Raw genomic sequence first — 25783 nt, 5'->3', positions numbered from 1 at the left:
CTCTAGCCTGGATTCAAACAAACACAGTGTGTTTGATCATCTGCATTGAGATGAACATTTACAAGCGCAAGAATAAGCTTACCGTGCGCTCTCTTTCAACTTCCGGCTGTCTTTGTAATGCAAGAGCCATTTCCACTTCCCCTTTTTACTTAGCCCCTCAAGGAAACCAGACATTTTCTTAATGTTGCCTGAGAGAAATAAAGAGACATTGAGTAACTCACATACAATGCAATGTGGGAGGGGACATCATAGCCTGGCCCCAGATTTGTTTCATGCCAAACATCGGCCATAGCAGTTGGCAAGATGACACAAACTGATCTGGGACCAGGCTAGGGACATCATAGTTGCTTATAGAGATAGGAAACATAATGAAACGTAACAAATGCACTTTGGTCTCTTGCAAATTAGTGAAGTGTCCATACTGAGACTGAGTGTGTCCAGTGCTGCTCCCTCAAACACCACAAAACCGCCTTTGCTGAAGAGTTCTTGGTGGGTCAGGTTCACAATGTCATCAGGACGGTCAATACCAGCAAACAACACATTCTGAGACTTCTTCAATTCAAGCAAGTGCGGGACCTGAGGGGGAAACAGAAATCTCAAAATGACGACAATGTAATACAACGGAAACCGATTCAAAAGGCTGGATTTCGAACCTGGATTGCTTATTCTTTTCCAGGAGTTTGAGATACTTTTATAAGTCTACAACAGTCTTACCTCACAAATGTGTTCAGCAATATCTTCGTTCCTCAAGATAATGTATAGAGGGGATGAGGGACTATCCTTTCCAAGGCAGAATTGAGACTGTTCTACTGTTATGTGTCCCTCTGCTTCTAACAGCTCCTACAAAAATAACAAGCTTGTTTTTGAACATGGTGCAAGAATGAACTTTGGCTTTCATTGTTGTACAGCTTATGGTACGGTTTCGTACCCTGGTCCCAGATCTGTTTGCGCTGCATAGGCTATGGTCATTTGACACTGACCATAGAAGTTGGCAAGACAGCACAAACTGATCTAGGACCTGTCTAACACTTATGTTCATCTTACCTTTGTCTCGTTGAAGAATGGGTCATCTGATGTCACCAGTATGTAGAACCTGAACTTGTTCTTACATGACTGTTTCACAACAGAGTTCAGATTATCATGCAGGCTGTCATACATGTCCTTCTTCATCTGACCACAGAAGTCTTTGTCTTTGCTTGGGGCTCGAGACTTTGGCAAACTGTTTCTCTTTGCTGCTTCTCTCTTGAGTCTCTCAGTTCTGTGTGGGTACTTTCTGCCTGCACAGACCTCAGTCATCATGGCATGGTACGCCTTGAAACTTTCCGCAACCAGATCTGAAACGTTGACATGCGTCATCTCACTGCCCTTTGTATAGGAGAGTTTTTGAAGATGCTGTGGCATATCTCTGTCTGTTTCTTCAGGCATACCCTTCCTTTCAGGCATATCTATTTTTAACTTCTGCCCTGCGAGTGAAGGTAGTCCCTCCCAGTGTTCTTCCGAGCTTTCCTGTTCCTGCAGGCTGGAAAAGTGCACTGTCACAGCCGGGCTACAGGAGGAAGCTCTTTCTTCTACAGTTGACCTGTGGTATTTTGATCGGTTGTACCTGCTGCTGCTACTCTTCCTTTTACGTTTTAGCATCTGGTTCATTCTCTCTGAGAAGATGAGGGTCTCCAGATCCACAGAAGACTGAGTGAGGTCAGATTCATCAGTGTTATGTGTATCATCCCACCTCTTGGAGAACTCCAGAAAACTGCTCGAGCCCTGTCTGTTTGAGTTCGGAGCTGTCCATGTGTGCGTGCTTGTTGAAGGTTTCAGAACGGGATAGTTTTCATAGGTGATTCTGTTTCCTTTGTGATCCAAAACTGTAACTAGGCATGGCTTTGCAAATGAGGAAACTTCCTCGTGCTCATCGTCCAAATCGATTTGGCTTTTGGAGGTGTTCCCACTCCTCTCTGACCTACAATACTTTAACCAGTCCTGTTTGTTCTCTTCCATACGGGTAAATATTTTGTCTGATTCTTCAGACTGGAAGGTGACTGAAGAGGAAGTGCCTTGCTTGCTGAAGTCCAAAACATCATCAAATTCCCTTTTATCCCATTGCTGATACTCGCGTAAAGAGTTGATGAAGTCAAGTTTTGTTTTATTCAACTGGGATGTATTACTTGCGTGTTGGTCATCTGATATCCAATTTGTCTCTAGACTAGATTCAATGTTGTCTTGCTCTACGGCAGGCTCCTCACTTTCATCCATAACATAATCTTGCAAACTTGCAATCTGTCTCCTCATTTCAGTGACATATGGTGTGTTATACAGGTGAGGATTAGTGTTTGAGTGGACAGGGGCAGCGGTTTGTTTGCTTTTGACAACATCTGAAGACATAGGGTCAATATTAGTTTGTCCTTCTTTCCAGCTGTACTCTCCTCTGCTGCCTTCACTCTTGGAGAGATTCACAGCCATGGCAAGTTGTTGGCTGTATGGATGGGGCTCAGTAAAGTTGGGCCCTGAAAGGTTCTGAGAAGCTGCTGTAGGTCCACTTACTCCTGGGATATTCTGACGGATGGACTGTATGATAATCTCTGTTGACGCAGGACACAAGTTAGTGTCTCCCTCCAAAGCGATTTCACTCAAATCCCGAGTTAATATTCTTTCTGTTGTGTCATTGGACAGGACTTCAAGGTGGGTTGATGGCACAGAGAATGCTGCTTTCTGTGTTAAGGTGCTATGGGTTTTGGGATAGGAGTCAGGGAACCTATGCAGTGAATCGTGACTTGAAAGAGCATACAGGTCTTGTTCAGCAGGGGTAAGTCGCATATTTGAATAAGGACTGTAATCGTTTTTTTCCTTTGAAGAAGTATAGGGGGTGTTGAGAGGTGTGCTAGTGGCGATTGGCTTCTTGTGGGGTTCAGTCCATAATTGAGAGAACTGATTACCAATGGCTTCCAGATTATTTGGTTTGCTATTGTTGTTGCTGGATTTACGCAATTTATGCAACATATTCTCTACAGAGCTAGGGCTGCTACCAAGACTTGGTTCACAATAAGCCTTTTCATTTTCAATAAGAGCAAAACCACTATTGAGGTTGGGACTGTTGGTGTCTTTCGAATCGGGCAAAAAAACAGTCTTCGTTGTGTGATGGTCATAAGACAATTCTGTAACGAAAGGTGGCTCATCTTGTGTAGGTGTTGGGCATCTGCTGAGGGGTTTGCCTACCCCACTGGCATTGCAGTTAACCAAGCAGCCACTGTCGATGTCAGGAATCGGGATGTAACCATCGTCCACGATAGGGGTTGGGCATCTACTGACAGATTCAGTTGCCTTTGCAACTATTCTAAACATTTCACCTGAAAACAAATTATCACTATGACACACTGAAGATATTGGTGTGTCGTGCACCTCTGTGTGCATGATATCCTTGCTATCCGTCTCTACTCCAATGAATGGTAATTCTACTCCAATAAATTGTATTTCTATCTGAGCACGCACTGTCTCTGATGTCTGACTGTGTGAATGTAGAACATCTGTGTGTGAGATATCTTCCCTGGGAATTCCTGCTCCAATCAGTGGTATTTCTACCAGGCCTGGCAGTACCTCTGATGTCTCGTCTTGAGAATGTCGGGGCCCTTGTGTGTCAATATCAGATTTACTCTGACCCGGCATTGATATCCGTTTCTGATCTTTAGAATCCCTAATCCCATTGAAATCGGTCTCAACTGCTGTTGTTTTAGCTTCTGCTGAAACATCCTTGGACTGAATGGGTGTGTCGAACTCACCTACAAAAGGCGTGTTCCCATCACACAGTGGAAATACTCTCGTGGTCAGTACCTCATCGTTAGATTTAATCTCAACCTGCATCTCTAGCAGTACTCTAGTGGTGCCAACAGAAACATTCCCAACCTGTTCCATTGGTTGTACCTCATCGGTGGGTTCTTCGTCTATATACAGCTTGCTATACAATTTCACAGGTAGTGTCGAATCATTTCCACCATGCACCACTGACGGTGTCTCTTTTTGGGAATCATTTTCATTATGTGATATCTCTGGTGGTGTTTCAGCCACAGAATTATTCCCACCACATACTGCAGGTGCTGCTTCATCTCCTGACTCTTTTTCATAATTCACCGCTGGTAGTGCCTCATCACCATTATCATTCCCTTCCTGCAATGCAGTTTGCGCCTCATCACTATTATCATTCCCTTCCTGCAATGCCGTTTGCGCCTCATCACCATTATCATTCCCTTCCTGCAATGCCGTTTGCGCCTCATCACCATTATCATTCCCTTCCTGCAATGCCGTTTGCGCCTCATCACCATTATCATTCCCTTCCTGCAATGCCGTTTGCGCCTCATCACCATTATCATTCCCTTCCTGCAATGCCGTTTGCGCCTCATCACCATTATCATTCCCTTCCTGCAATTCCATTTGTGCCTCATCACCATTATCATTCCCTTCCTGCAATGCCGTTTGTGCCTCATCACCATTATCATTCCCTTCCTGCAATGCCGTTTGTGCCTCATCACCATTATCATTCCCTTCCTGCAATGCCGTTTGCACCTTATTTTTGGAGTTCCCATCAACCCGTGACACATCTTTGGGAATCTTTTCATCATGCATTGCTTTGAGTGCCTTACCAATGGAATCATTCCCAGCAGGTTGTGCATTGATTTCCTTGTTTGTGGTGTCTTTCCCAACATGCACTGCTTCTGGTTTTGCTGCTTCAACAGAATCCTCCACGCTAGGATATGCTTTGTGCATTTTTGACTCGGCAACGTAAGACCCATCTCTGGGTTCACTTGCATTACGCTCAACTCTGTCAGCCATATTGGTAAGGTCACCATCCCCCAGCACCTCTGTGCATGACATTGTTTTGACTGAATCGTTATCTTGACGTGCTATGTTTTGTTCTCCATCATGGCTCCTCTCTTCCTTTTGGATTTCCTTTTTGGCTTTGCCCTCCAAACCCCGGTCAATTATTTGAGTCTCCAGGACCTTTTCTTGATTAATGTACACACTTGCTGCCTGTTCACACAAGAGAATGTACGATCCATCACTTTCCAAATTTCTTCTTTTAGGGGACACATCATTTTGGAGGGTACCATTGCTGTCATTGTCATGGGTGTTAGTTTCATCATCATCCAGTTCACTCGTTTTGTCTGACGTCATGCTGTCCTCACGGTCTCTGTAAACCTGTAGAGAAAAGAGACAAGCAAAATAAACAATTATGTGTATTATGTCAACAAAATATTTATTGGAAAACATTTGTGCTTTACATATATAAATACATTTATTTTCTAACCTTTAACTCAAGACCTGTACTTTGTTTGTGAAAAGAGATGATTTCCTTGTGGAGTCCACTTTCTGGTTGGTATACTGAAGGACTTTTTAAATCTATTCTTTGCTTGGACTCAGGGGAATCCTTTGTGTCTACAGTGAAATCTAACACAGTCGATGTTGTTTTCACTGAAAGGTCCAATGCCTCAGGTTCCAAGCTTAATGGTTGTGATTCTTTTTTACCCACATTACTACGGTCCAAAACTTCAGGTTCTGTGATCTTGGAAAGGGCAATATAAGCAGGGGAACTTGTCTTGGTCTCAGATGTAACCTGGGCTTGTACCATTCCATGATCCACTTCTGTAGAATCTTTTTCCTCCATACATAGAAGACTTGGGTCTGCCTGGAAGAACCTAGCAGTGGACCTGCTGTAGAAAAGACCTATCCACATGTGGATGATGAGCTGAACCTGTTCGTTTGTGTCCTCAATGTTGAAATCCCATGGGCTGTACAGAGAGAGGGTGCATAGGGGTGAAGGAAAGGGACACAGAGAAATCAAAATTGAGTCAAACAATTAGTCTGTGGAGTAATATATAGAATAAGCTTTCTGTCTCTAGCAAGCTCTTCACTTATGCATCTATTAGTTAAAAGAAAATTATAACAAAAAAACTAGACATTTTTATTTACACTGAGCAAAATTATAAATGCAACATGTAGTGTTGGTCCCATGTTTCATGAGCTGAAATAAAAGATTGGCATGCTGACTGGAGGAATGTTCACCAGAACTGTTGCCAGATCATTTCATGTTCATTTCTCTACCATAAACCGCCTCCAATGTCATTTTAGAGAATTTGGTAGTATGTTCAACCAGCCTCACAACCGCGGACCACTGTCAGAAACCATCTCAGGGAAGCTCATCTGCGTGCTCATCGGCCTCACCAGGGTCTTCCTGACTGCAGTTCGGCATCATAAACGACTTCAGTGGGCAAATGCTCACCTCCGATAGCCACTGGCACGCTGAAGAAGTGTGAACTTCATGGAGGAATAGATGGCAGATCACATGTACGGTGTCGTGTGGGTGATCTGTTTCCTGATGTGTGAACACAGTGCCCCATGGTGGTGGTGGGGTTATGGTATGGGCAGGCATAAGCTACGGACAATGAATACAATTGAATTTTATCGATGGCAATTTGAATGCATAGAGATACCGTGACGAGATCCTGAGCCCATTGTTGTGTCATTCACCTGCCTCCATCACCTCATGTTTCAGCATGATAATGCACAGTCCAATGACGCAAGGATCTGTACACAATTCTTGGAAGTTGAAAAGGACCCTGTTTTTCCATGGCCTGCATACTCACCAGACATGTTACCCATTGAGCATGTTTGGGATGCTCTGGATCGACGTGTATGACAGCATGTTTCAGTTCCCGCCAATATCCAGGAATTTCGCACAGCCATTGAAGAGGAGTGGGACAACATTCCACAGGCCTGATCAACTCTATGTGAAGGAGATGTCGCGCTGCACAAGGCAAATAGTGGTCATACCAGATACTGAATGGTGTTCTGATCCATGCCCCTACATTTTTTAAGGTATCTGTGACCAACAGATTCATATCTGTATTCCCAGTCATGTGAAATCCATAGATTAGGGCCCAATTAATTTATTTAAATTGATTGATTTCATTATATGAATTGTAACTCTTTGAAATTGTTGCATGTTGTGTTTATATTTTTGTTCAGTGTAAATTACAAATTCTAAGTACATACCCATGCAGGGCTCTAATAACTGTTTTATCCATAGGGTCGTTGGTAAACTTGCTGTCTGAATTAAAGTCATAGTTTTCCTTCCACAGCCTTGTCACTTGAACTGAGCGGTCTTTTTCGATGAACCGCCGTAACCGACGGAACTTCTGCCTGCGCCCAATTCCTTTTCTCATGGATTCTGGAGCCACCCCGGATTCCTTCCCGAGTTCCTTCCTGTTCTGGTCCTGCTCCTGACACAGGAAGGCCCGTAGTGCTTGAGTTCCGTCACCATAGACCATATCCTTGCGATGCGGCTGAAGTCCCTCCGAAATGGGGACTTGGAGGGTTGAACCTGACAAACCCAATAGTAGAGAGGAGGATGGCGGTAGTGAGTAAGAATGCTCTTGTGAGACTAACACAACCCGCTCCCCACTCCCCACCACCAGCCCCTTGGGTGACGGAGACTGAGGGGGAAGTTTAAGCCTAGCAACAGAAGGGTGCTTCAGCAGTGCATGAAGGACAGACTCTGGTTCACCATCTGACTCATGAGGAGAGCCGCCATCTTTGACACTGTTGTCACTTATAAGCAAACTTGGACAGCATTCTTGTTGCTGAAGTGCCAGGTGGTCTGGCTGCTGTTCCAGTACTTTGTCGTTACTGGTACTAAGGGCCAAATCGGCCAATAGGGTCAAAGCATCTGCTGGTGGGCATGATGCATCACTGGTATCTTTCTTCACTGTGCGAGGCCTACCCCTACTGACAACACGCCTGGCATCAGGGTTAAGTGTCAGTAGTTGGGAGGATATAGGTTGTGCTACTTTCTCTTTTTCAAAAGAAGTTGGTGTGTGATAGTGCAACCACCCTGTAGAAACAAAAGAGAACAGAGAAAAGAGACAGAAGAAACAGTATGAAAACAAAAAACACAAAGTAGCGTATAGTGATAATGAATACTTTGAAATTAAATTGTCGTAAGGCAGTCAGTCGCCTGCATGCAAATCTCCTCGCCAAAATTGAACCAAATTGTTTTATGATTTGTATTAGATTGAAATGGGCGACAGTAGCACGACACACAGCAAGACAAAGCAGAGGCAACGGAGGTGGCAAGAGGCTAGCCTGGTCCAAGATCAGTTTGTGCTGTCTTGTCAACTACAGCACAAACAGACCTGGAGCCAGAATAGCAAGAAGCTATTAACATTTAACTTCATAGTGTTGCTTTGCAGTTCAGGTAGAAAAAGAGATATGTAGAAACAGAATCATCAGGAATTCAAGACAAAGGGATTATTTTAACATTTCGGCATATTTCAACATTCAGCACATATTAACTGCAATCACAACTCAATTATCAAGATGACAAATATCAATATCTAATTAAGTGTGTGGTTTAGGAGAACCAAATCAAATCTGCATGTTTTGTTATTTGCAGTGTGTGAGGTTGACAACAACTACATGACTTCCCAAGAGAACTTACATTTTTTCCTTATGGAGTCTGCAGGCTTGCATTTCATTTGTAATGGGCTCCCCCGACCCGTTAAGGTTATTGTTGCTGAAGGGGAGCTAGGCAAAGCCTCAGACATTTGGTCAGATGTGGCTTGAGGTGTAACCAGGTCCAGTCTGCTCTGAATGTCTTGCTTCAGTGGAATATCACTTTTTTCTGGAGATTTGGGTGCATTATTATGCAACTCCCTAGGAGTCAAGCCTAATGCTAGTGCAAACTTTGGGTCTAGGCCAAATGTCTGTTCCTTTGCAACTTCAGCAGCACCTGTGGTTCTGTCCGGGGTATCTTTGCAGGAATGACTGAAATGAACACTTTCCATGCCAGCATCGGCCTTGCTTTTTTTGTCCAATGCTAACATTTGATCTTCTGAAACAGGTTTGAGAGGTGTTTTCTTCTTTCCCCTTCTTGAAAAAACTGTCTTTAGTTTACTGAGGGATATTGCAACAAATTGACTATTCTTTTTGTGTTTTTCTAAGGAAGGAAAATCCATGTCTTTGTTCTGGACCAGTTCTGAGGATTTCTGAGAGGCCATCTTGTCTACATCAGCCATTTTGACCTCTGGTGGATGGTCTTTACTGTCTGAACTCCATATGTGCGGATCTTTGTTTTCATCTGACTTTATCAACTCTAGGCCAGGTTCATCTCCTGTTTCTATGGGTTGGGGTACTTTGATACAAGCTTCAACCATCATCTCATCAGCACATTGTTTGTGATCTATCACTTTCCCCATAACTTTCAAAGATTCTATATCCTTGGCGATAACTTCAGAACCATGAGGGACAAAGATTCTACCGCATTCGGAGATGATTGCCTTCAAGTCCCACCGATCTGTCTTCTTTTTCAATGGGTGGCCATCGTGAATTAGATCCACACTTTCCTTTCTTTTGAATGGGTAAAAGTTCATTGAATCCTTGCTTTCCTTCTTCTTTTTCAAAGGCAGATCTTGGATCAAATTCATCAGTTCCCTCTGCATTTTCAATGGACGAACCTGGGTTACATCCATCCTTTCCTTCTTTTTCCATGGGTTAAGTTGAACTAAATCTGTCATTTCCTTCCTCTTTTTCAATGAATAGACTTTACTTGAATCCAAACATCCCTTCTCAGTTTCTTCCTCTTCAAAGTCAGCTGCCGAAGACCTCAAGACCCGTTTACCCAACCCGCTAAATCTACGCCGTTTCCTTGGCCGTTTCCTCCAATCTGATGTAGATAAATTATTGACCTCATTGGCCTTGCCACGTTGCCCATTGAGAGCACTTCCACCCCTCTCCTGTACTTTGGCTGGTGGCAAACTGGAGGAGTTCTTTGTGATCGACTCTGTATTGATCAAGCCAAAGTTCTCATTATGAGGTACAACGGTTGCAGTTCCTTCAGTGGCAGTGATGACTAGCACTGTTGGGAGGTCACCTGATGCAGGTGAGGTTGAAACCTCTGTCACCTCTGTGGCCTTGGTCATCACTGTCATACCGGCTATTGCAAAAACATTTGCCGACACTGCAAACTGGGAAAGATCACATGGAACCTCCTCTTGCACCTCCTTCTTAGGCAAATCCCCCCCTTTATCCTCTACTCCTGTCTCTACTGCTTTAATGTTGGGCTTGGTTGCCAGGGCCGGCCCAGGTTTCTTCAATTCCTCTTGAGAGACTGCAGGCTGTGAAAGACCAGAGGGCATATCCTTTTGCACCTCTTTCAGGTGCAAGTTTGTCCCTTCATTCGCTACTCCTACCTCTGGTGCTTTACAGTCTGCCTTACCCAACGCTGCTGGGCCAGCTTTCCTCAAGTTTTCTGCAGGCTGTGAAAGATCAGAAAGCATATCCTCTTTCACCTCCTTTTGCCTATCCACTTGGACTTCCTCTGCGTTCAAATGTGTCCCTTCATCCTCTACTCCTACCCCTGGTACGGCCTTGTTCTTCCCAGGCTTCCCAGAATCATCTGCCAACACAACAGGCTGGGAAATATCATAGGGAAGCTCCTTCTGCACCTCTTTTGGAATCAAAGTTGTCCCTGGTGCATTACTGTCAGCCTTCTTCAAGACAGGTTTCCCAAAGTCCCCTGCTGGGATGGCAGGCTTGGTAAGATCAGAGGGCACTTCCTCCTGCACCTCCTCGGGTTGCACATCTTGCACCTCCTTTGAAGACAAGGTCTTCTCTTCCTCTACTCTTTTATTTGGTGCATTACTGTCTGCCTTGGTCATACCAGGTTTCTCAAAGTCCTCTGTAAATACTGCCGGTGCATTACTTATGTATGTGGCTGTGTCAGCTGTGTCTCCTGGTGACTGTCCCCCTGACTGCTCCTCCTCTGGGCCACCCAGACTAGCAGGAGTCATGGGGGGGCCTTCTGGAGATGACAGACAGTAGTAGATGTCATCATCTGGCTCATCCCCTCGCTCCTCTCGTCCAGCCGCCAGGAGCTCCGTGGCCCTGGATACAGAGAGCTCGAAGGAGTCCGGCTGGTGGAAGTAAGACTTGAGACATTTCCATCCCATTTCAGTCCACTTTGGGGTGGAGTAGAGATATTTGAGGGCGTCAGGAACATCAAACTGATCTGGGAAGATGCTGGCTTCCCTGGATGGACTGATAGTAAGCCCAGGGTGGATGAGGGCAGCGTAGCTCTGGATATGCTGCTCTAGTAAACCACGTAGCTCCCCACTCTGTTCAGGGAGGCACTTTTCCACCTCTGTCTCTGCGTAGTTCAGTGCAGGCACCACCTGGAGGCCCTCTGGTGAGAGGGAGGGATTCTTCGAGCAGATCTTGGTGTCTGTGGTAAAAAAAAAAAAAATACATTACGTAAGGATAAATTATAAAAGAATAGACAAAAAACCTCACTGTATACAAGGGCGAAGGTGTTGGCCACACACACACACACACACACACACACACCTCGCTGTATAGCTCTGGAATCCGGAAACACAAACATCCCCTGCAATACCTCTGGCTTATTGGACCCAGCATCTGAAATGTACAATTATAATGTAAAGTTAGATATTTAGCTTCTATCTATAATATATTTAAATGCAATATGTTGCATATACAGGTTTTGTATTACCTTCATATGTGAGGAAGTGAGATGAATGTAACAGTATAAGGAAACCACTATCATTCAGTTGTATTACGAGGGCCTGTTGGTAAGAAAAATATTTATTAGAATCAAGGTCTGACAACACAACAATGCAACAACTGCATTCAGAGGGGTTGATGTATGCGGAAGACACTTTTCAGTTGAATGCATTGTACAACTGACTAAGTATCCCCCTTTCCATTCCGGTCTTCCAATAAAATGTCAGCCGACTTTAAGAACAATGAACGCTCACCAGGTCTTTCTCCTTGAGCTCCTGTGTGAGCTGAGAGAGAGAGGTGTCCTCAGCCTCACTGGGTGCCAGCTCATACAGACTCCAACCCATTCCTTCCAGAGAAACTGAAAAACCATACAATTCAATATCATTAAATGGTAAAAAAAAAAATAATAAAGCTCTGTAAAGCTCTCACAGCTGGATAAATATTCAGATAAGCAACACATAAAAATATCCTTGGGTAGGGTTGCAAAGCTACTGGTAATTTATCAAAGTTACAGGAATCTTCTGTAATTTTCATAATTAACTGAAGATCTATGGTAATCTATCGTAACTTTGGTGATTTATAGTTGAATAACTTAAAAATATATATATTCATAGATGGTGTAATTTAAGCTTTGTGGGTACTATGGTGTTGAACGCTGAGCTGAAATCAATGAACAGCATTCTCACATAGGTGTTCTTTTTGTCCAGGTGGGAAAGGGCAGTGTGGAGTGCGATTGAGATTGCGTCATCTGTGGATCTCTTGGGGCGGTATGCGAATAGGAATGGGTCTAGGGTTTCCGGCATGATGGTGTTGATGTGAGTCATGACCCGCTTTTCAAAGCACTTCATGGCTACCGATGTGCTACCAGGCAATAATCATTTAGGCAGTATACCTTCGTTTGGTCTGTATGAAACATGTAGGTATTACAGACTTGGTCAGGGAAAGATTGAAAATGTCAGTGAAGACACTTGCCAGTTGGTCCGAGCATGCTTTGAGTACACTTCCTGGTAATCCGTCTGGCCCCGCAGCTTTGTGAATCTTGACCTTTTTAATGGTCTTGCTCACATGGGCTACGGGAGAGCGTGATCACACAGTCGTCTGGAACAGCTGGTGCTCACATGCATGCTTCAGTGTTGCTTGCCTCGAAGCGAGCATAAAAGGCATTTAGCTCATCTGGTAGGCTCGCGTCACTGGGCAGCTCGCTGCTGGGTTTCGCTTTGTAGCGTCAGAGCCGGTGTTCAATCTTAGTCCTGTGTTGACGCTTTGCCTGTTTTTTGGTTTGTCTGAGGGCATAGCAGTATTTCTTCTAAGCGTCTGGATTAGTGTCCCGCTCCTTGAAAGCGGCAGCTCTAGCCTTTAGCTCGGTGCGGATGTTGCCTCTCATGCATGGCTTCTGGTTAGGATATGTACGTACAGTCACTGTGTCGATGCACTTATTGATGAAGACGATGACTGAGGTGGTATACTCCTCAATGTCATTGGATGAATCTCGAAACATATTCCAGTCTGTGCTAGCAAAACAGTCCTGTAGCGTAGCATCCGTGTCATCTGACCAATTCCGTATTGAGCGAGTCACTGGTACTTCCTGCTTTAGTTTTTGCTTGTAAGCAGGAATCATGAGTATATAATTATGGTCAGATTTACCAAATAGAGGGCGAGGGAGAGCTTTGTATGCGTCTGTCTGTAAAGGTGTTCTCTAGTTTTTTTCCTCTAGTTGCACATGTGACATGCTGGTAGAAATGAGGTAAAACAGATTTAAGTTTGCCTGCATTAAAGTTCCTGGCCACTAGGAGTGCTACTTCTGGATGAGCATTTTCTTGTTTGCTTATAGCCTTATACAGCTTGTTGAGTGTGGTCTTAGTACCAGCAATGGTTTGGGGTGGTAAATAGACAGCTACGAATAATATAGATGTGAACGTTCTTGGTGGATAGTGTGGTCTACAGTTTATCATGAGGTATTCTACCTCAGGCGAGCAATTACCTTGAGACTTCTTTAATATTACACATCGCGCACTGGAAGTTATTGACAAATAGACACACACCCCCACCCCTCGTCTTACCGGACATTGCTGCTCTGTGCTGCTGATGCACGGAGAAGCAAGCCAGCACCATATTATCTGTGTCGTCGTTTAGCCACGTTGCGGTGAAACAATATCATTATTTTCAATTCTTTTTTCACAACTGCCACCAGTTAAACATTTTTATTTTACCCTTATTTTACCAGGTAAGTTGACTGAGAACACATTCTCATTTACAGCAACGACCTGTGGAACAGATACAGAGGAGGGGATGAATGAGCCAATTGGAAGCTGGGGATAATTAGGTGGCCATAAGAGTAAGCGGGACAGATTTGGAATTTAGCCAGCATATCGGGGTTAACACAACTACTCTTACAATAAGTGCCATGGGATCTTTAGTGACCATCGAGAGCCAGGTTACCCGTTTTAACGTTCCATCTAAAAGACGGCACCGTGCACAGGACAATGTCCACAAACAATGCCCTGAGGCATTGGGATCAGTGGAGGCTCCTAAGAGGAGAAAGGGATCCTCCTCAGTAAAAATGGTAAAACATTGAAAAAGTTATCCTTTTTAGATAAATCTATACTAAATATATTCATATGTCACCAAATAATTGATTAAAACATACTGTTTTGCAATGGTCTACAGTAGCCTCATGTTGTCCACCCAATCAAAAGGATCAGAGATTGAATCTAGTACTGAAAGCATAAACTACAGATAGCTAGCACTGCAGTGCATAAAATGTGGTGAATAGTTGACTCCAAGAGAGAGAAAAACAATAGTTGAACAGTTTTCAACAAATTCATTTATTAAAAAATGAAGGAGAAGCAAGCATCGTAATTTTTTTTCCAGTTTAATTTAACTGTTACTTAGCTAGCAAATGCAGCTGGCTAGTTTAGTTAATTAAACACCCGGCTCAAATAGAGGGATGCTATGTTAGCTAGCTGGCTATGACTAACAAACACAACACTGGAACTCTTCCAAGTCAAGGTAAGCTTTTGGTTTTATTATTTAATTGCTACCGGGCCCGTCGGTCTAACTGCTTACTGACTATTTATTTTTATTTATTTATTTCACCTTTATTTAACCAGGTAGGCAAGTTGAGAACAAGTTCTCATTTACAATTGCAATCTGGCCAAGATAAAGCAAAGCAGTTCAACACATACAACAACACAGAGTTACACATGGAGTAAAACAAACAGTCAATAATACAGTAGAAAAATAAGTCTATATACGATGTGAGCAAATTAGGTGAGATAAGGGAGGTAAAGGCAAAAAAAGGCCATGGTGGCAAAGTAAATACAATATAGGAAGTAAAACACTGGAATAGTAGACTTGAATGTGCAAAGTAGAATTAAAAATAATGGGGTGCAAAGGAGCAAAATAAATAAATACAGTAGGGGAAGAGGTAGTTGCTTGGGATAAATTATAGATGGGCTATGTACAGGTGCAGTAATCTGTGAGCTGCTCTGACAGCTGGTGCTTAAAGCTAGTGAGGGAGATGTGTTTCCAGTTTCAGAGATTTTTGTAGTTCGTTCCAGTCATTGGCAGCAGAGAACTGGAAGGAGAGGCGGCCAAAGGAAGAATTGGTTTTGGGGGTGACCAGATATACCAGCTGGAGTGCGTGCTACAGGTGGGTGCTGCTATCGTGACCAGCAAGCTGAGATAAGGGGGGACTTTACCTAGCAGGGTCTTGTAGATGACCTGCAGCCAGTGGGTTTGGCGACGAGTATGAAGCGAGGGCCAGCCAACGAGAGCGTACAGGTCGCAGTGGTGGGTAGTATATGGGGCTTTGGTGACAAAACAGATGGCACTGTGATAGAATGCATCCAATTTGTTGAGTAAGGTATTGGAGGCTATTTTGTAAATGACATCGTCATCGTCAGGATCGGTAAGATGGGTCAGTTTTACGAGGGTATGTTTGGCAGCATGAGTGAAGGATGCTTTGTTGCGAAATAGGAAGCCAATTCTAGATTTAACTTTGGATTGGAGATGTTTGATGTGAGTCTGGAAGGAGAGTTTACAGTCTAACCAGATGCCTAGGTTTTTGTAGTTGTCCACATATTCTAAGTCAGAACCGTCCAGAGTAGTGATGCTGGATGGGCGGGCAGGTGCAGGCAGCGATCGGTTGAAGAGCATGCATTTGGTTTTACTTGTATTTACGAGCAGTTGAAGGCCACGGAAGGAGAGTTGTATGGCATTGAAGCTCGTCTGGAGGGTTGATAACACAGTGTCCAAAGAAGGGCCAGAAGTATACAGAATTGTATTTGTTTATTTTTTGTATTTATCCGTTATTTTACCAGGTAAGTTGACTGAGAACACGTTCTCATTTACAGCAACGACCTGGGGAATAGTTACAGGGGAGAGGAGGGGGATGAATGAGCCAATTGTAAACTGGGGATTATTAGGTGACCGTGATGGTTTGAGGGCCAGATTGGGAATTTAGCCAGGACACCGGGGTTAACACCCCTACTCTTACGATAAGTGCCATGGGATCTTTAATGACCTCAGAGAGTCAGGACACCCGTTTAACGTCCCACCCGAAAGACGACACCTTACATAGGGCAGTGTCCCCAATCACTGCCCTGGGGCATTGGGATATTTTTAGACCAGAGGAAAGAGTGCCTCCTACTGGCCCTCCAACACCACTTCCAGCAGCATCTGGTCTCCCATCCAGGGACTGACCAGGACCAACCCTGCTTAGCTTCAGAAGCAAGCCAGCAGTGGTATGCAGGGTGGTATGGTAAAGAATGGTGTCGTCTGCGTAGAGGTGGATCAGAGACTCACCAGCAGCAAGAGCGACATCATGGATGTATACAGAGAAGAGAGTCGGCCCAAGAATTGAACCGGACAACAGGCCCTCTGATTTGACACACTGAACTCTATCAGAGAAGTAGTTGGTGAACCAGGTGAGGCAATCATTTGAGAAACCAAGGCTATCGAGTCTGCCGATGAGGATGTGGTGATTGACAGAGTCGAAAGCCTTGGCAAGGTCAATGAATACGGCTGCACAGTATTGTTTCTTATCGATGGCGGTTAAGATATTGTTTAGGACCTTGAGCGTAGCATGACCAGCTCTGAAACCAGATTGCATAGCGGAGAAGGTATGGTGGGATTTCGAAATGGTCTGTAATCTGTTTGTTGACTTGGCCTTTGAAGACCTTAGAAAGGCAGGGTAGGATAGATATAGGTCTGTAGCAGTTTGGGTAAAGAGTGTTCCCCCCTTTGAAGAGGGGGATGACCGCAGATGCTTTCCAATCTTTGGGAATCTCAGATGACACGAAAGAGAGGTTGAACAGGCTAGTAATAGGGCTTGCAACAATTTCGGCAGATAATTTCAGAAAGAAAGGGTCCAGATTGTCTAGCCTGGCTGATTTGTAGGGGTCCAAATTTTGCAGCTCTTTCAGAACATCAGCTGACTGGATTTGGGAGAAGGATACATTTATTTATTTTACCTTTATTTAACTAGGCAAGTCAGTTAAGAACAAATTCTTATTTTCAATGACAGCCTAGGAACAGTGGGTTAACTGCCTGTTCAGGGGCAGAACGACAGACCATGTCAGCTCGGGGATTTGAACTTGCAACCTTTCGGTTACTAGTCCAACACTCTAACCACTAGGCTACCCTGCCGCCCCAAATGGGGAAGGCTTGGGCGAGTTGCTGTGGGGGGTACAGTGCTGTTGACCGGGGTAGGGGTAGCCAGGTGGAAAGCATGGCCAGCCGTAGAAAAATGCTTATTGAAATTCTCAATTATAGTGGATTTATCGGTGGCGAATTTCTGCTTGAAAAAGCTAGCCTTGGCCATTCTAACTGCCTATGTATATTGGTTTCTAACTTCCCTGAAAAGTTGCATATGACGGGGGCTGTTCGAAGCTAATGCAGAACACAATGGGATGTTTTTGTGTTGGTTAAGAGCAGTCAGGTCTGGAGAGAACCAAGGGCTATATCTCCTCCTGGTTCTAAATTTCTTGAATGAGGCATGCTTATTTAAGATGGTGAGGAAGGATTTTTTTTAAATAACCAGGCATCCTCTACTGACGCGATGAGGTCAATATCCTTCCAGGATACCCGGGCCAGGTCAATTAGAAAGGCCTGCTCGCTGAAGTGTTTCAGGGAGCGTTTGACAGTGATGAGTGGAGGTCACCTGACCGCTGACGCATTACGGATGCAGGCAATGAGGCAGTGATTTCTGAGATCTTGGTTGAAAACAGCAGAGGTGTATTTAGAAGGCAAGTTGGTTAGGATGAGGGTGCCCGTATGAGGGTGCCCGTATTTACGGCTTTGGGGTGGTACCTGGTAGGTTCATTGATAATTTGTGTGAGATTGAGGGCATCAATCTTAGATTGTAGGATGGCTGGGGTGTTAAGCATGTTCCAGTTTAGGTCAACTAGCAGCACGAGCTCTGAAGATAGATGGGGGGCAATCAGTTCAAATATGGTGTCCAGAGTACAGCTGGGGGCAGAGGGTGGTCTATAGCAGGCGACAACGGTGAGAGACTTGTTTTTAGAGAGGTGGATTTTTAAAAGTAGAAATTCAAATTGTTTGGGTACAGACCTGGAAAGTAGGACAGAACTCTGCAGGCTATCTCTGCAGTAGATTGCAACACCGCCCCCTTTGGCCGTTCTATCTTGTCTGAAAATGTTGTAGTTAGGGATGGAGATTTCAGAGTTTTTGGTGGTCTTCCTAAGCCAGGATTCAGACACGGCTAGGACATCCGGGTTGACAGAGTGTGCTAAAGCAGTGAATAAAACAAACTTAGGGAGGAGGCTTATAATGTTAACATGCATGAAACCAAGGCTATTACGGTTACAGAAGTCATCAGCCAGCATCGGTAGTAAAACGGGTCTGGATAGGTGATTGTAGCCCAGGAGTGGCTAATGGAACTCTTCAGCTGGCTAGCTCCGGAATAATTGATGTTTGCTCCGGGACCGACGTAAGCCAATAGTCACTCGGATAGCAGCTAGCTAGCTGCAAGATCCAGGTGTAAATGTCCAGAGCTTGCGGTAGAAATCTGGGGATATGGAGAGAAAATAGTGGTATGCTCTGGTCTGAGTCACGTTGTACAAAACTGGCGATAGCTTTTCGAGCTAAAGGATAGCTGATGACCACCAACAGTGGTTAGCTGAATACTAACGTTAGCCAGTAAACTGGCTAGCTTCTGGCTAACTTCTATTGTGGATTTCAGAATTGAGGTGAATAATACTTTTTTTAAATTGGTGAGGCGGGTTGAAGGAGAGTGTTTTGAAGTTGAGATGTTTTTTTTATTATAAAAAGATATGCGAAGAAAATATGTAAATATATATATACACGGGTCACGACAAGACGAGGACAAAGGACGTCTGACTGCTATGCCATCTTGGGGGAAAAAAGACTGTAACGTTACTGTATGATTGTAGCGGGTTTACTAACGCATTAATTCTATTAGCTATGTTGACTAGGACGTTACTTTATCTAATATGGAGACAACGATGTAGGCTGTGTGTAGCGGTTATGATATGGTTTGGTTTGGACAGGTTTTTTCGCCTGGTCACACAGCTGATGTGTTGTTCATTGAAGTCCACAAAAGAAGGTAAAAGGTGAGAGGAGGAGAGTGCATAGAGGCTAGAATGAATACAACGTGACTGCTAGGTATGAAAGTGAACTGTGTTTATGCGTGATCTGGGGTGTATTCATTCTGCCGACTCTGCTGAAAAACGTTTCTTAAACGAAAGCAAACAAAACAGGGATAGAAATAGCAGAATTTGTCCAATAGAAATGCTCGTTTGTAACTGTTTGACTAATGATTACACCCTAGATAAGCTAGATGCAGGCAAGAGTGTGCAAGGTGGTATTGAATGTGTCAATGTCTGTCCATGTGCAACTCACTGTCTGTCATCTCAAATTTTTCTCTAGAACCTGTGTACACCTATATTATAAACGTTTATTTATAGGCTGTAGCACCTCATGATGGTTATAGGGGAAATTAGAGTATCTTGTAGTAGCCTAAACCTATCAGAAAAATTATCATCATGAACGGCACTGACTGAGATATTATATATTTTTTTGACCAGAGGAAAGAGTGCCTCCTTTTCGCCCTCCGACACCACTTCCAGCAGCATCTGGTTCCATCCAGGGACCAACCAGGAGCAATCCTGCTTAGCTTCAGAGGTAAGCAAGCAGTGGGATGCAGGGTAATATGTTGCTGGTTTAAAGTTGAAGATTAATGACAAAACATTTATAACATACATATTGACATAGTTAAATAAATAAAAGTGTATGAAAATTTAGAAAGGATATTTCATGCTGAAACCTTCAAATTAAACATCAATGGTATTCACTAAGTTGATGGTTTATACACTGAACAAAAATATCAACGCAACAAGTAAAGTGTTTGTTTCCTGAACTGAAATAAAAGATCCCAGAAATGTTCCCCATGCACACAAAAAGCTTATTTATTTCAAATGTGGTGCAAAAATTTGTTTACATCCCTGTAGCAAGCATTTCTCAAGATAATCCATCCACCTGACAGGTGTGGCATATCAAGAAGCTGATTAAACAGCATGATCATTACACAGGTGCACCTTGTGCTAGGGACAATAAAAGGACACTTTAAAATGTGCAGTTTTGTCACACAACACAATGCCACAGATGTCTCAAGTTGAGGGAGAGTACAATTGACATGCTGACTGCAGGAATGTCCACCAGAGCTGTTGCGAGAGAATTGAATGTTCATTTCTCTAGTATGTCGTTTTTGAGAATTTGGCAGTACGTCCAACCGGCCTCACAACCGCAGCCCCACCACGTGTATGGCCTCATGTCGGCGAGTGGTTTGCTGATGTTAACGTTGTGAAAAGAATGCCCCATGGTGGCAGTGGGGTTATGGTATGGGCAGGCATAAGCTACGGAAAACAAACACAATTACATTTTATTGATGGTAATTCGAATGCACAGAGATACCGTGACGATATCACCTCGTTTCAGCATGATAATGCACAGCCCCATGTCGCAAGGATTTGGACTCAATTCCTGGAAGCTGAATATGTCCCAGTTCTTCCATGGCCTGTATACTCAGACATATCACCCATTGAACATGTTTGGAATGCTTTCGATCTAAACTCAGCAAAAAAAGAAACTGACCTTTTTCAGGACCCTGTCTTTAAAAGATCATTTGTAAAAATCCAAATAACTTCACAGATCTTCATTGTAAAAGGTTTAAACACTGTTTCCCATGCTTGTTCAATGAACCATAAACAATTAATGAACATACACCTGTGGAACGGACATTAAGACACTAACAGCTTACAGACGGTAGGCAATTAAGGTCACAGTTATGAAAACTTAGGACACTAAAGAGGCCTTTCTACTGACTCTGAAAAACACCAAAAGAAAGATGCCCAGGGTCCCTGCACATCTGTGTGAACGTGCCTTAAGCATGCTGCAAGGAGGCATGCAGATGTGGCAGCGCAATAAATTGCAATGTCCGTACTTGAGACACCTAAGACAATGCTACATGGAGACAGGACGGACTGCTGATCGTCCTCACAGTGGGAGACCACGTGTAACAACACCTGCACAGCATCGGTACATCTGAACATCACATCTGCGGGACAGGTAACAGGATGGCAACAACAACAACTGCCCGAGTTACACCAGGACCGCAGAATCCCTCCATCAGTGCTCAGACTGTCCGCAATAGTCTGAGAGAGGCTGGACTGAGGGCTTGTAGGCCTGTTGTAAGGCAGGTCCTAACCAGACATCACCGGCAACAATGTTGCGGTTTTGTCTCACCAGGGGTGATGGTCGGATTTGCGTTTATCATCGAAGGAATGAGCGTTACACCGAGGCCTGTGCTCTGGAGCGGGATCGATTTGGAGGTTGAGGTCTGGGGCGGTGTGTCACAGCATCATCGGACTGAGCATGTCTGTCATTGCAGGTAATCTCAACGCTGTGTGTTACAGGGAAGACATCCTTCTCCCTCATGTGGTACCCTTCCTGCAGGCTCATACTGACATGACCCTCCAGCATGACAATGCCACCAGCCATACTGCTCATTCTGTGTGTGATTTCTTGCAAGACAGGAATGTCAGTGTTTGCCATGGTCAGCGAAGAGCCTGGATCTCAATCCCATTAAGCACGTCTGGGACCTGTTGGATCGGAGAGTGAGGGCTAGTGCCATTCCCCCCAGAAATGTCCGGGAACTTGCAGGTGTCTTGGTGGAAGAATGGGGTAACATCTCATAGCAAGAACTGGCAAATCTGGTGCAGTCCATGAGGCAGAGATGCACTGCAGTACTTAATGCTGCTGGTGGCCACACCAGATACTGACTGTTACTTTTGATTTTGACCCCCCCTTTGTTCAGGGACACATTATTCCATTTATGTTAGTCACATGTCTGTGGAACTTGTTCAGTTTATGTCTCAGTTGTTGAATCTTGTTATGTTCATACAAATATTTACACTTGTTAAGTTTGTTGAAAATAAACGCAGTTGACAGTGAGAGGACGTTTCTTTTTCTGCGTGTTTCAGTTCCCGCCAATATCCAGCAATTTCGCACAGACATAAAAGAGATGTGGGACAACATTCCACAGGCCACAATCAACAGCCTGATCAACTCTATGTGAAGGAGATGTGTCACGCTGCATGAGGCAAATGGTGGTCACACACCAGATACTGACTGGTGTTCTGAACCACGCCCCTACCTTTTTTAAAGATATCTGTGACCAACAGATGCATATCTGTATTCCCAGTCATGTGAAATCCATAGATTAGGGCCTAATGAACATATTTAAATTGACTGATTTCCTTATATGAACTGCAATTCAGTAACATCTTTGAAATCATTGCATGTTGCGTTTATATTTTTGTTCAGTATATTTAGGATAATGATTTACAGCATTGTCATTCTACTTATTTTTTATCATCTTATTTAATTATTTCATATATTTTACATGTGATAAGGCCACACAGAGGGCTAGATTACAAACACCTGTGATAATCTGAAGTGTCCAAAAGAGCCACTTGATGTCTTGTGATAAATAAGATAAAACCTTTGAAAGAATTGAACATTTTGGTCGTTTTCAGTAATATACCCTCCCTTTGCAACCCTAGTCCTGGGAAAGTTTGTTTGTGGTGACACTGCTGAAGCAAAATGCCATCAGAATGAAACCACTTTTGAGTAGCCTACATTTACATTTGTGAACATATGTAACATATGTAAACGTACCTTCACCGATGAAGCAGGTTTCAAACATAGCCTTTGGTAATTTCTGCCTTAGATCTGACATTTTAATGGCTCCGTCAACTGCCATTACTGTTGGACTGAAATCAAACAAAATGACTTTCTCAAGTTATGTTACCACAATAAAACAGGAAGTTAAACTTATTTTTTGTTTTGTTGCCTACTGTCTTGCTATGGTGTGCCCTACTAGACACGACCCACATCAAGTAAATTGGAGAGATATTTATAGGATACTGTATTTATAAGTCATAGCATAGGGAGAGAGAGTGCACCTTCACACTAGGGTTGCATTGAACTTACAGTTTAGCTGGAATCAGGGGTCCAGTGCTGGACTTCAGACCCACATGGTAGACCTGGGAGCTGATTTGGAGCTGACCCCTCCAGGGGTAGTAGTGAAACACTGTAATAATATTTACATTTTAGCAGACAATGTTATCCAGAGCAACTTAATGCATTCAGTCAAAGCAGGAATGCACTGTACTGTAGTAGTAATGATATGCCATTGAACGGTACCATAACATTATCCAAAAGGACCTTTGTAACAGTTTGATTCATTACTCACCTGTTTTTTCTTCCTCGCTGCAAAAGAGAAGAAAAAAACAAATCAATAATTTTGTACGTTTTAGAAGATGTTCCTTTTCATCAAATATTTTCTATGAATCTGGAAAAATGAAAAACCCATGAGAGAGAGGGAAATGTACCTCTTCTCTTGGTCCTCTGATGCAGGGGTCTTGGTATCCCAATAGGAAAAAGCCACTATAGCGAATGGGCAGGCATGGCTTGGAGGCTGGACTGTTGAGTCAGCCCCTCCACCAGGCAGCTCGTACATGTAGTACTGCAAAGACCAACACAAATCTCTTCAGCTTTGCTATTGTATTGTATTTATCACTACTGTATCTACAGGTCTATTTCATCAACTTTTCTAGATGCCTGGAGCAAAAACAGGAATAAATTATAACTTTTTTCATTAGGTGGCTTACTAAATTCATTTCTGTTTTATTGCTTTGACACAGAGTGCACATTTGACAATTGAAGGCAACAGAACCCGAAACCCAGCAGGCAAAGCTGGTTGAAATGACGTCATTACAACTGTTTTTTCCTACTGGAAAAGTACACAGTGTGACATGGATGGATGGATGAACGTTAGATGGATGGAGGAATCTCACCTGTGTTCTCTCAAAGGCCAGGAAGGAGCTGGTGTTGGCTGACACAGCACTGAGCTGCTCTGATACATGACAGTCAAACCCATTAGAGGGAGGGGTGTAGTTTACTGTGTAGTTCTCTGTCACATCTCTCACTCTGCCCTGTAGAACAACACAAAAAGAGAGAGAAATTGAATGACAAGCCCTTTCAACAAACAAATCAATCAAATGTATTTATAAAGCCCCTTTTACATCTGAAGTTGTCACAAAGAGCTTTGCAGTAATTCGACCTAAAGCCCAAAGAGCAAGCAGAAGCACGGGGGCAAGGAAAAAACTCCTTAGAAGGAAAAAACCTAGAGGAACATTCAACAGTGAAGTTACACATAGCAACGCCTCTGTGGCTCGTAACTATGTAAATACCTTGGTGAGTCTGATGATGGCGATGTATCCAGACTTCCCGTGGTACCAGCGGTTTAGGTCCAGGCAGTCGGAGTACTTGGACACGTACACACCTGAGTTAACAAGACAATTCACATCATTGACAAGTCTGTTCCCACAGCAAGAACATGGGGCGGTGAGTGCGCCAGCATCCTCCTCTCTGATAAAACCAAAACAACTATATTCAGTACAGAATAAGGCGTGAGGATCTTGAAAGATGTTAGGTGAACTAAATATTTGTAATACAAGGAATACAAATATATGTAGGTTTAATTACATTGAAATATTTAATTTGAGAAGTGGAAATATAGATATTATTTAAAAAAATAATTGAATAAACACATCACACAGTCAATGGGTTTTGGTTTATTTCTAAGTGTGAATATGTTATTTGTGCTCATTTTCCCAATGGTCAATCATGACAGCCCAGGGAACCAAAGCCACACCCTAAAATATGTTTTTTTATACACCTGATCTGACATTAAAGTCAAGGACATGGGAGCCATGTTGTAAAACGCCCCTAGTATCACAGTACCAAGGCACACCCAGTCAAGCCTTACCCAAAACAATTAGCAATATCCTCCAGTGAGTGAGTTCCAAAGCCTTTCAGCGAGTTGCCTGAAGACATGTCAATGCGTGGGAAAACTTTCCATACTTTGGTGCCAACTGCCAAGCCCAACACAGCCTGTGTTCCCTTTCTAAAACAATGAAGTGAGGACTTTGGAAGAGGCTGTGAAACTTCACACTGGTTTTCTGGTTAACTGGGATGGCAGGTAGCCTAGTAGTTAGAGCAAGTAACCATAAAGGTTGCTAGATCAAATCCCTGAGCTGATAAGGTAAAAATTGGTTGTTCTGCCCCTGAACAAGGCAGTGAACCCACTGTTCCTAGGCTGTCATTGTAAATAAGAATTTGTTTTTAACTGACTTGCCTCATCAACACTGCATAATGTAACTGAGGTGGTTTGGCAGAATTGGCACCACACTCACACGATCAACTTGTGTTGGCCCCCTAAGCTAATGCTCAGGCTTTTTCTCAGTAGGCTAACACAGTCCTGCAGCACACAAGGTACATGCTATGGATATGTGGTTAGATATTTTCCTTAGTGTGAGCAGAGAGGGCTGTGCCATGTCAATTTCTCTATAGTGAAGGGAGGAGGTTCACAGGGGAGAAAAAGGAAAAAATAGATTAAGCACATTCAAGCAGTGACAAGTGACGAAACCATACAGGAATGAAAAGGGCTGACAAAAGACCTCTTGTACTAGTACTGAAAAAAATAGGCTTCAACTCTTTTTGTAAAAAGCTGCCTCTAAACAGTTGTCTCTAGTGTTTTTTTTGTTTTTTGTTTTTTAACATGGCGATGTCGTACACATTTAGAATTGTTAACTTTTGAAAGTGCAAAACAACA

At 43.5% G+C, this 25783-nt stretch overlaps 1 protein-coding gene across 2 annotated transcripts in view; it reads right to left on the bottom strand.

The window, feature by feature from the left end:
• tasor2 (transcription activation suppressor family member 2) overlaps window positions 1-25783 on the bottom strand; it is a 39610-nt gene that overhangs the window by 1291 nt on the left and 12536 nt on the right. The window contains exons 5-20 of one of the 2 annotated variants that reach the window (XM_036979954.2): window positions 24360-24451; window positions 23964-24101; window positions 23499-23632; window positions 23360-23376; window positions 23098-23197; window positions 22783-22877; window positions 11817-11920; window positions 11552-11624; window positions 11386-11457; window positions 8483-11263; window positions 7039-7876; window positions 5294-5774; window positions 1045-5184; window positions 715-840; window positions 423-576; window positions 83-188 (exon numbers count right to left, since the gene is read on the bottom strand). In XM_036979954.2, coding sequence (XP_036835849.2) covers window positions 83-188; window positions 423-576; window positions 715-840; window positions 1045-5184; window positions 5294-5774; window positions 7039-7876; window positions 8483-11263; window positions 11386-11457; window positions 11552-11624; window positions 11817-11920; window positions 22783-22877; window positions 23098-23197; window positions 23360-23376; window positions 23499-23632; window positions 23964-24101; window positions 24360-24451 — 9451 coding nt within the window. The remainder of the gene's footprint in view (window positions 1-82; window positions 189-422; window positions 577-714; window positions 841-1044; window positions 5185-5293; window positions 5775-7038; window positions 7877-8482; window positions 11264-11385; window positions 11458-11551; window positions 11625-11816; window positions 11921-22782; window positions 22878-23097; window positions 23198-23359; window positions 23377-23498; window positions 23633-23963; window positions 24102-24359; window positions 24452-25783) is intronic. The other variant, XM_036979965.2, reaches the window with a different exon arrangement.

The sequence above is a fragment of the Oncorhynchus mykiss genome, chromosome 1, assembly GCF_057628025.1.
Source record: "Oncorhynchus mykiss isolate SJ-2025 chromosome 1, ASM5762802v1, whole genome shotgun sequence".
In the NCBI taxonomy this organism is placed as follows: Eukaryota; Metazoa; Chordata; class Actinopteri; order Salmoniformes; family Salmonidae; genus Oncorhynchus; species Oncorhynchus mykiss.
This window is presented reverse-complemented; position numbering and strand designations above follow the sequence as displayed.